The following is a 10,707-nucleotide window of genomic DNA, read 5'->3' as shown; positions in this document are numbered from 1 at the left end:
ATTTTTTAATGATCATAGCTTCTAAGTTTTCTACATCTGTGTTGCAATATATCTTGCTTTTTTGCTCCTTCCTCTACCCGACATGTAGTTCAACTAGACAGTTCTTATGGCGAATCGTTCTTCATTGCACTTGTCGCGTGCATTTCTTTGCTGTATTGTTGTTTTGATAGCAACACTGGTTCTTTTTTATTTTGATGTGGATGGGGTGTTTTCGTTAATGGATCTTTCTGCAGAAGTACGGCCTGTAGGGTTTGCGACTTCTGCACCCCGCAGCGTTAGTTTACGCATCCATGATGAGTCTCTGCGCTACATTCCACACAATAGTGTACGCACATGGATGAAGAGGGACTACCTCATCGTTCTTGGTATCCCATCTGAAGATATTACACCCCGCCAGAGACGTCGTTATCTGCAGCGGACTACGTGCTGGCAGTTCCCCGGTGTTGCGACAAGATCAAATAACTTCACTGGGTCCATGTTGGTGTTGTATGTACTTGCACGGCACCCATCACAGGGCTATAACTATTCTACTGCACTAGAGAAGGAGGGTGATGAGTATCATGATGTCATTACACTGCCGATGAATGAGGGACGCTATGCAACTAATAAAACAATTTCTGGTGATGGTTTTTGGGGTAGTGAAGCTGAAATTGGTATGAGCCGAAAAACGTACTTTTGGTTTGAGTTTGCATTACGTTTTTTTCCTCATGTTAATTATATTGCAAAGAGTGACGATGACATGTTCTTGCGAGTACCGCAATACCTTGTTGATCTTCGTACATTGCCTCGTCGTGGTCTTTATTGGGGTCCTTTAGGAAAGTGGCGTGTGGGAAATCATTTTTATTTTATTGTGGGTTTCTTTATGACACTTGCGAGGGATGTTGTAGAAAAGGTGGTTTCGAATGAGGAGCTGCAGCATGTGGTACGGCTTCCCTACAGTAAAGAGCGAGAGTCAGAATTTCTTTCATTAGACATGGGTCATGAGGACGTGATGGTTGGCCGGGCACTGTATAAAAGTCAGTACCCACACCTTTTGTTTGCTACAGAGAAAAAGTGTCGATTTCACAATGTACGCTGTGGGTCTCATAAACGACATATAAGCAAGAGTTCTGTTGTGGTACATCATATTACAGAGGAAGAGTATACAATTCTAATGAATCGATTTTGGAACGACACCACGCCATCACCTAAATCGTATAAACGAAAGAAAAAATCACTTGAAATGAATTGTTAATGTACTTTATTATGTAGTTTTTTTTTGTTTTCAAATTGGTTTGGGTTTTTTCTTTGTTTTCGATGGTGAAATCTTTTTTTTTGCCATTCATTTTTTTTTTCTTTTTTTTGCAGATAAAAGAGTTCTAACTTCTATTAATCAGTGTATCATATCTTTTTATCTTTTGTATTCAAAATGGAATCTTGCCTTTTTTGTGCTTTTTTTTTCTTTTCTCTTGTAATTCTCTTAATACTTCTTTAAATATTTATGTTGTTTTTTATCATTACTTCTCCACATGTGCTGTTTTTTACTTGTTTTTTTTGAAGTAGTTGCGTATTTGAGCGTTTCTTTTTTGTTGAATGCGTATGGGTTGTGTATAAAATTTGTTTCAGCTTGTTTGTATTGCTGTAATAAAGGAACAGTCATTTCATACTTAATTATCTTATATATATATATTGTTTTTTCTTTTTACTCCGAGTGTACTTACTACGATTAAATTATTTATGTATATTTTTCTCTCTTATTCACTCACTCACATGTATTGTTACCATGTGTCTGTGTACGTTGTGTTTTTTTTTCTTTTTTTTGCTATGAATTTGCATTGTATTATTTCTTCCTTTAAAGTCTATCTCTTTTCTGTACTTGTAGCCTAACGAGGGATGTCTGCTGTTATGAGTGACGCTGCAGTATTGCCGAGCGCTGCGGGTGATGATCGCCCCAACGGCGGCCACGTGATGGTGACCTTCTTCACCACAACGTACGCGAAGGCGATGCCGGAGCAGTCGTACTCTGTGCCGCTGAGCACACTGCCGGAGGGGCTGAGCACTCTTGTGCAGTCGGTGCTGGGCGTGGAGGAGCAGCCGTTCGACTTTCTCCTCAACGACGAGTACATTGGCACGTCGCTGCAGAAGTTCCTCACCCGCCGCGGGATCAGTTACGAGGAGCTCCTCAACGTGGAGTACACACCGGCGCTGCAGGCGAAGGAAGGCGCGCTGCTCCCGCACGACGACTGGGTGAGTAGCGTGCGGGCCCCCGTCGCCGGCTGCGCGGAATTGCTGCTGACGGGATCGTACGATCACTGCGTGCGGCTGTGGGACGGCGAGAACTGCGTCGCCCTCGGCACATACCACGACGAGTGCGTGAAGGAAGTCTGTCTCCACCCACTGCGACCAACACCTGCCGCAGACACTCAAGAGGCTTCACGAAAGCGAAAGCGGGCGACCCAATTGGAAGATTTCTTCTCTGTTAGCTGCAGTAAAGATGGTAGCGTTGTGGCATGGCAATTTGATGCCGCCTCAGCTCAACTAAAACCACTCGGAGCGGTGAAATCACACTTGGATGGTGTTGACTCCGTGGATGTCTCACCAGGAACAGGTGCATTCGTCGCCAGCGCCTCATGGGATTGTAGTGTAAAAGTATTTGAGTGGGAAACGCTTATTGATACAAAAACGGCAGCATCTGCAAAGGCCCCTCTTGTCTCATTTACAGATCACACAAGACCTGTTCTCGCCTGTCGTTTCTCTGCTGTGGGTGTTAATACAGATTTGCTGCTTTACTCCGCCGGTCTTGACGGCTCTGTGAAGTGCCTTAATGTTGATCAAGCTGTGATGCAGCAACAATACACGGGTGATCACCCAATTCAAGGTCTTGCTGTAAAACATGCTGGTGGTGGTGGTGATCTCATCCTCGCAGCGTGCACTGATAATCGTGCACGACTGTACGACACACGTGAGAAGAATACTATCAAGACGTTCAGTGGTCACCGGCAGTGGCTTTACGCAGCGACATGGATGTGCCGACGTGAAGAGGGCACAGATGCAGCAGCAGCTGCTGCTCATCTTTTCGCTACGGCCAGCGAAGACAGTACCGTGCGTGTGTGGGATCTTCGCTCGACCTCTTCTGCGTTACTCACCTTGGATACTATGCACACGGACGGTGTGCTTGACGTTACATACGTTGGAGACTCTCAGATTGCTTCTTGTGGAAAAGACAATAAGACTAAAACACTTTCATTGTCTAAAGAAGGAATACTATGAAAGTACACCCAGTACTGCTTTCCATTGGAGCAATAATGGTTAATTTTTTTCCTAAAGAAAAAAGAAAAATGACCACTCTAAGGTTACTTCGGCTAAAAAGAAAAAAAGGTAAAAAAAAAAAAAAGAATACATCAGGCCTTCTGTTTATGTGTATGCATGTTTATGTGTCTCTAATGAACAGCTCAATACACATATACATAGCTCTGTGAAAGAGATTCATATTACTTTTTTATAGAAATTTGTATTATATTTTTTCTCTGTTAAACAATGTCTTTTATACTCTCTATATTCTTTTTATTATTTTATTATTATTATTATTATTCTTTTTTTTTCTTTTGCCTCTATGTTTGTAATGTAAAGTCTAGAAGATTATGGAGGAGGACCTTTTTACTCTTATCGATCGAGACTTTGATGGCTTCCTTACGCTAGAAGAGACACTTCAGTGCTTTGAGCATCTTGGATTTATACGGGACAGTGAAAGTGTGAAATTGATTGAAACGGAATTTTCACAGTTTGTAGGAAAACGTCTTGACGAGTTTGGGTTTCGTAAGATGGTGAATATTTTGTGTGCGCACTGTGGTGTACGTCTTGGCAGTGTGTGGAGTGTATGCGTAGAACAGGCACTTTATGCTGCCTTCACTAAGAGTGCCTCAAAACCTGAAATGACTGTTCCACGCTCCACCATGGAATTCATTCAACGCTCTCTTGTTGAAAGTGGTGAGGAATACACAGGTGATCCTTCTGTATTTGCTGCTAATACACCAGATCATCTTGACTACGGTGATTTTATTGAATTTTTTCAACTAAGGTGGCCTCATTTATCAAGGGCAAAGGTAGCTTCATTACTTTTAAAGTTGTACCCATATCAGCAGCAGAGTAATGTTATAGGTGTAAGTAAAATGACAAGCTCCTCTACGCTAAATCCTAGTGAAGAGAAGGATAAGGATAAGGAACATGCTGGACCTGACGAATATCCAGATATGCTCTCCCATGACTATGTGGAAGCCCTTCTTAAATATGCAACTCTTCTGAAAGCTACGTTGCGGTTTAGAGAAGAACAAGTTAAGTCTGCTGAAGAACTTATTACACAGAATGCAATTCTCCGTGAGTCACTAGCAGTGGCCACAGAGGAGCATGTACGTGCACAAGGCCAGATACAAGCATTAACGCGAGAACTTGAAGTTTTAACTGAAGAACGTCCAGTACGCTCAGATGCCATTGCTGCAATTCCACAGCATGATGCAGCAGGCAGGGAATGGGATGATACCATAGATGCACTGAGCGATAATGTAAAAATCCTTTCTCTCGTACGCCGATTCTGTAGCCAGCGAGAGGAAGCTGAAGCAACACGTGAACTAGCAGAGCGTGCGAAGGAAATACAACTTGAGAGGCAGCAGAAATTTCTTCTTAGTTGGGAGACGGCACTACATAACAAGGAAAGCGAGATGATCCAGGAGCAATTAGAGACGAAGAGGAAATGGTCGGAAGCATTTATGCTCAAGGAGCAACAACTCCGTCGCTTGCAAGAGAATTTGGAGCTAAAGGAACTCCAGCTTACAGTACGTGAAAAGGCATTGGCAAAGCGGCAACAAGCACAATATGAGCTTGACCGCGAGTCTAATGAACTTTCATTTGCTGAACGACGAAGACGTCTGCAACAGCTGGAGCGTATAGAGGCCACCCTGCGTAAGCGTGAGGAGCAACTGAAAGCGCGTGAAGAAGCGTTTCTGCACAGCAAACAAAATGTTGTTGAAGGGGAAAAAAACGAAGGATATAAGGCTCTCTCATTTGCTTAATAATGTCTCTCAGATTACATGAAGACAGCCTTAACTACGTCAAACGTGTTTTGTCACTCTAATAAGAGGGACTAAAAGTACCTAGAAGGTAATTGATGAGTAGATGTTCTGTACACCTCATAACGTATCATCATGTCTTTCAGTATTATCGTAGTCTTTTTTTTTTTGAACGTTACTGAGTCATTTTTTTTTGCCTTTTTATTTTTATTTTTATTTTTTATGGTGAACCCTCTGCTGGATATATTACTCAGAGGTCAACTTTTTTTTAATTGTTTTCTCAGATGAGAAGTTGTTGGGAAATCTTTTTCTTTATTTGTTTCTTCTTGTGATATTCTTTTCTTTTTTTCTTCTCTCTTCTACACCATAGTAAAAGTAAACAATAACGGAAAAGGAGGAATGGGAGTAAAGAAGCAGACAAGGCGCTCCGCTACCACATCTAAAGCAGTAAAGAAAGATAAGCCTCGTCGCAAGAAGCAGGAAGAGGAGGAAGATGAGACAACAATCCCAGTAATTGAAGAAACACCTCATTATGATGATATGGACATCAATAATACCAATGGTGCAGAGGCAATAGATGAGAATGAGGATGAAGATGATGACATTGACTTTGAAGATGTTGTGTCTGAGGAAGACGGTGACGCTGCATTTGATGAGGCCATTCGCGATGATGACGACTTTGAGGTAAAGGCAGAGAAGTACCGACGTCGTATGCTCGCACTTAACCGTGATGCCGCTGAGGAACGTGAGACAGAGATGCGAACACGAATGACAAAGGCCACACCACTGCGTGATGCTGAGGAAGAGGAAGAGCAACAGCAACAACAGCAGCAGATGCAGTTGCTTGGTCAAAAGCACTCTGCAGAAGAGTTACGTGATCGTATTCAGGAGACAGTTCGTGTACTATCGAACTTTAAGGAGGAGCGTGAGGAGGATCGAACACGAGAGGAGTACATGCAACTTCTTCGTTCTGATGTTATGGAACTGTATGAGTACAATGATTTCCTTACAGATGCAATTCTTTTACTGTTTCCACCTGCTGAAGCTATTGAATTCTTTGAGGCTATGGAGAAACCTCGACCTACGACGATTCGTGTAAACACGCTTAAGGCGAAGCGACGAGATTTGGTACAGGCGTTGGTAAAACGTGGAATGAATGTGGAACCTCTGGAAAAGTGGTCCAAGGTGGGATTACAGGTGTTTGAGTCAAATGTTCCTATTTCTGGTACCATTGAATACCTTGCTGGGCACTATATGCTGCAGTCAGCGGTTTCATTTCTACCCGTAATGGCTCTTGCACCGCAGGAGCATGAACGTATTCTTGATATGGCAGCTGCACCTGGTGGAAAAACAACGTATATTGCTCAGCTTATGAAGAACACGGGTGTTCTTTTCGCTAATGATGTGAGTGAGGCCCGTACAAAGTCATTAAACGCAAATCTGCAGCGCCTTGGTGTAACGAACGCAGTTGTGACAAACTACGACGGTGTTGGTTATGAAAAGGTGATGCGAAACTTTGATCGTGTTCTGCTTGACGCACCGTGCACTGGCAGTGGTATTATCTCTCGTGATGCGAGCATCAAGAGCAGCAAACACCTTGATGATGTGCAGCGTGCATCTCAACAACAGCGTGCACTGCTGCTTGCCGCCATTGACGCTGTGCGTGTTGGTGGCCACGTGGTGTACTCCACCTGTTCTTTTCTCGTGGAGGAGAATGAGGCGGTTGTGGACTTCGCCCTCCGCCGCCGCGGGGTCGTCGCTGTTGAGATGGGCCTTCCGTTCGGCAGACCGGCACTCACAAAGTACAGACACCACCGCTTTCACGAGAAGCTGCAGTGCGCCCGCCGGTTTCTCCCACACGTGCACAACATGGACGGTTTCTTCGTCTGCAAGCTGAAGAAGGTGTCCGACGAGAGACGGGACAACATCACAGACGCAGAAGAGCATAAAGACAACATTCCACAGAGAAAAAACAAACAAGAGAGAGTTGTACTGGAAAAGAGGTCACGTAGTGCCACAGATGACAACGGAGATGCACAAAACACAAAAAGAATGCACATCAGTATCCCACCACCAATTCGAAAAGGCGGTAAGGCAAAAAATGGTAGCGCTTAAGTGGAAACGAAAAGAGGTACAAGGTGTACGTTAATAATAATAATAAAAAACAAACGATTACACCGATATTCTCATGCCCCCCATTTATTCATATGCACAAATGAAAGAGATGGAGATACTTAATTTTCTTTAACGTTCTCCATTATTTAATAAATGTTACTCAACGTATAATACATGTGCAAAATCACTCCCCTAACTAATAGGAAAGAAATTGTATGCATTTTTACCTATAGTGTTACTATATCTAGAAATGAGTATACTTCTCCTTTATCCTGATTTTCTTTTTCTTTCTTTTTATTTTTATTTTTGTTTTTACTATTTAAAACATACTCCAGTAGGGAAGAAAATGACAAGTGCAAGTATTCGCTCCTATCTACAGCAAAGGGTCCAACAATACTACCTCGATGTTCTTCCCTCACGTTGGCGCGCGTTGCTCTCTCGTTTAGCTCGTAACACACAGAAGTGGCAACAAGATGAACAAGATGTTAATCCTAATCGAAATTTGTTGATAGATATTTATGCAGACTTTGACCTTTCTAGTGCACTCCTTGATGAGGAACACCAAGTCTACCGAGAAGGTGTTTCGCTTCTGCATAGTTCTCCTTCATCTTTTGAGAATGACCAATCAAATGAAGCTAAATCTGCGGTAAAACGACTTTTGCAAGCACTCCTCTCCTGCATCGCATTAAAGGAGACCATCATCACACATTGGAAAAGTTCCTTCGCTAATATTCCCCCTGACACGCTTCGAGTATACTGTCATGCATGTATTGCACATCCACATCTCTCTACCAGCGAGGTGGAGAGAGTAAGTGCACTTTATGCATCAATATAACGTTAATTTTTTTTTTCAATACTATAATTTTTTTTTGGTGATTATTTCTCTTGAGTTTTCCTACCCATCCACCCAAAGAGATACATCTCTCTTGTAATGAATGATTCGTTTTTCTTTCTTTTTATAAGCGAAATAATAAAAAAAAATTTTCCATATAGAATATAGCTATGGATGAAGTACGTGTCTTTCTCTTAGACTGCGTTATGGCAGTTAAAGAGTTTTTATTAGATTGCATGCATGCTCTTCGTGAAGTGTTAAAAGTTGGTAATACTTTCGCACTCCAGATATTCAAGAATACCTTTTTGGCATCTATTATTACCATTGTGACCGCGTTAGTTTTATTTTTCGCATTTTTAGGTTGTCTTTCTGTTGCACTTATTGGTTCGTTTGCTGTACGATATTACGTACTTTCAAATGTCCCTGAAAATCAAATTCACCATCTCGATATTAACACCATGCCGTTTGAGACAGAACCGTGGTTAATGCGGAAGCTGGATCGTACTTTCTCACATGTGTCTACTTTATTAGAAGTAACTCCACACTCTTTTGATAATCATATTGCTGTAGGAGCAGGGGAGCTTGCGGAAGTCCAGAAGACATCCTCATTTTTAGAACAGGCGGCATCTTTAAAAATGACACTTATAAAAAAATATGTTCATGGTACTCTCGCAAAAAGTACACTAATGATTCCATCGTTAGTGCAGAAAGAAGTGTTCCCTCCTGGTGGTGGGGTTTCTATAGAGTCACTTTTTCATCAACGTAAACCCATGTTCAATGCCAGAGGGACATATGATGCCAAGATGCAACTTGTATTTGTTAGAGAAGACGTTGGACGCGATGTATCCATGATGCTTGAATCATCTGTGTTAATTTCTGATGATTCACATGTGCCACAGTCTATTAGCTCTTTAGATTCACTCTTCAAGGTCACTACATCATTTACCTTAACGACTGGAGAAAAACCTATTCATTGGTTACCTCAAATACTTAAAAAAAGTTTTCATTTCTTTTTTTATATACCCATCGTAATCTACAATTCAATTGCATCTTTTCTGCGCTTTGATGAATTTCCTTTTGTTGATGAGTCCAGTGAAGTTTCAGTTGTGACACCGGTTTACAATAACTTTGAACCTCCTATGTCCTTGCAACCACGACTTCGTGCGATTAACTTTACTCTTTACCAACATGAAGGTGATGTGGCACATAAAGCACAATTGAAACGAATGCATTTACACACTAGTGTTCAGCTTAGTGGACTTGCATATTACTTTTCAGCGTATTCCATGGCTGCCTTTGTGGTAACAACACTTATTTTTTTCACTATAAGCTCTACTATTGTTTCAGGAATCCTATTGGGAGTTGGAATGGCGATATTATCATGGTATATGCGTAACAAGTATTCCTCAATGGATAGTGATGAAGATGTTGATGATAATGAAGATGAAGAAGAAATAAAAGAGTATAGTGAGGTACATCGAGATATGCATAACCATAGTAACTTATCGACTTCATTAAATGACCCCAAATTGTTATCTTCTGCTCCTCTTTCGAGAAGAGAATCATCATCATTTCTTTTTTATGAGGTAGATCCGATTATAAACAGAAAAAGGAAATCAAGATAATGCGAATTGTACATGGGACTGCACTTTTTTCTTTGTTTATATATATATATATATATTCCATTATCCTAATAGAATGTTTTCATTCATTTAGATGATAACACATTATTATTATTATTATGGCACCACATTTATTAAATACCAATTGTTATTTAACATTGGTCCTCAGTACTTATTTTTTTCCTTTTCTTCTTGTAGAAAGTACTATTTTTTTTTCTTCCTTTTCTTTTCGTTGTTACCCGTGTGAAGCATGTCTCTCAATTTTGACAGTTACGCAGCCTCCCAACGGCAACGATTGGATGAAATACGACGCGCAACCGAGAAGGAGCGACAGTTGCTCGCCTTGCATGCTGGTAGAATGTCACACAGTGTGGATACCAGTCCAACTGCACCTAGAGATTTTGCATTACAACAGAGTGCGAGTCATGAGAGTAGTCGCTGGCTCTCGCTTAATGACAGAGCTATGGAAATGCATGCGTTGGATGAACAGCTAACATTAGAGGAACGCGATTTGGATAAACAATTTTTTGAACTTGATCGTCGCTTGAATGCAGCTGAGCGTCGAAAGACAGAGTTGCTATCACAGCTCACACTTTTGCAGCACCGAGAGGCACTGATAAAAAAACAAGAGGAACAACTTGAGGAAGAAGAGACGGGTGCTGAGAGAGAGACTAGACTGTTAGAGACATTTGCACAAGAAGTAGATGAGGAACAGCGTTCTCATAACGTCCGTGTGAGTGAGAAACGTGGTCGAATTGATGTGGCAAAGACAGCTGCTCGTGATCAGCAAAAAAAGCGTGAGTCACTGGAAGCACGAACCCGCTCTCATGTTGATGAGATTCAAGATCGTATTAGACACCATCGCACAGAGCTTATGAATCGTACTAGTGCACTTAACGATAAAGAGCGGTGGTTACGGCAAGAAGAATTGAGGATTCGGGAAGAGGAGTTATCTGCCATCTACCGGCTTAGGAAAGAAATTGAGTCCATGACACTCTCTCTTTCTGGTGGAGATGCTACACGTCAGTAGAAAAAGTTATTTTTATTTATTTGATTTCATATCACCATTCTTACATTTTTTTTTCTTTCTACCGTA

General features: G+C 41.6%; 7 protein-coding genes across 7 annotated transcripts; all 7 read left to right on the top strand.

The window, feature by feature from the left end:
- Nucleotides 1-106: 106 nt before the first annotated feature.
- Nucleotides 107-1,234, top strand: TM35_000411160 (UDP-Gal or UDP-GlcNAc-dependent glycosyltransferase; the record flags this gene model as incomplete). The annotated part of the gene is made up of 1 exon (XM_029029824.1): nucleotides 107-1,234. The coding sequence occupies one exon, from the start codon at nucleotides 107-109 to the stop codon at nucleotides 1,232-1,234; it is 1,128 nt and encodes a 375-aa protein (XP_028878812.1).
- A 638-nt stretch (nucleotides 1,235-1,872) lies between these two features.
- Nucleotides 1,873-3,249, top strand: TM35_000411150 (ribosome biogenesis protein YTM1; the record flags this gene model as incomplete). Its single annotated transcript, XM_029029823.1, has 1 exon — nucleotides 1,873-3,249. The coding sequence occupies one exon, from the start codon at nucleotides 1,873-1,875 to the stop codon at nucleotides 3,247-3,249; it is 1,377 nt and encodes a 458-aa protein (XP_028878811.1).
- Nucleotides 3,250-3,620: 371 nt separating this feature from the next.
- TM35_000411140 (uncharacterized protein) lies at nucleotides 3,621-5,045 on the top strand (the record flags this gene model as incomplete). The annotated part of the gene is made up of 1 exon (XM_029029822.1): nucleotides 3,621-5,045. One exon carries the CDS (start codon nucleotides 3,621-3,623, stop codon nucleotides 5,043-5,045), a length of 1,425 nt encoding a protein of 474 aa, XP_028878810.1.
- A 396-nt stretch (nucleotides 5,046-5,441) lies between these two features.
- On the top strand, nucleotides 5,442-7,157 carry TM35_000411130 (nucleolar protein; the record flags this gene model as incomplete). Its single annotated transcript, XM_029029821.1, has 1 exon — nucleotides 5,442-7,157. One exon carries the CDS (start codon nucleotides 5,442-5,444, stop codon nucleotides 7,155-7,157), a length of 1,716 nt encoding a protein of 571 aa, XP_028878809.1.
- Nucleotides 7,158-7,503: 346 nt separating this feature from the next.
- On the top strand, nucleotides 7,504-7,992 carry TM35_000411120 (uncharacterized protein; the record flags this gene model as incomplete). The annotated part of the gene is made up of 1 exon (XM_029029820.1): nucleotides 7,504-7,992. The coding sequence occupies one exon, from the start codon at nucleotides 7,504-7,506 to the stop codon at nucleotides 7,990-7,992; it is 489 nt and encodes a 162-aa protein (XP_028878808.1).
- A 167-nt stretch (nucleotides 7,993-8,159) lies between these two features.
- TM35_000411110 (uncharacterized protein) lies at nucleotides 8,160-9,614 on the top strand (the record flags this gene model as incomplete). The annotated part of the gene is made up of 1 exon (XM_029029819.1): nucleotides 8,160-9,614. The coding sequence occupies one exon, from the start codon at nucleotides 8,160-8,162 to the stop codon at nucleotides 9,612-9,614; it is 1,455 nt and encodes a 484-aa protein (XP_028878807.1).
- Nucleotides 9,615-9,861: 247 nt separating this feature from the next.
- TM35_000411100 (uncharacterized protein) lies at nucleotides 9,862-10,641 on the top strand (the record flags this gene model as incomplete). The annotated part of the gene is made up of 1 exon (XM_029029818.1): nucleotides 9,862-10,641. The coding sequence occupies one exon, from the start codon at nucleotides 9,862-9,864 to the stop codon at nucleotides 10,639-10,641; it is 780 nt and encodes a 259-aa protein (XP_028878806.1).
- Nucleotides 10,642-10,707: the final 66 nt, after the last annotated feature.

Source organism: Trypanosoma theileri, assembly GCF_002087225.1.
Source record: "Trypanosoma theileri isolate Edinburgh chromosome Unknown TM35_Tth_41_V1, whole genome shotgun sequence".
Classification (NCBI taxonomy): Eukaryota; Euglenozoa; class Kinetoplastea; order Trypanosomatida; family Trypanosomatidae; genus Trypanosoma; species Trypanosoma theileri.
The sequence above is the reverse complement of the archived record's forward strand: the minus strand, read 5'-3'. Positions and strand labels throughout refer to the sequence as shown.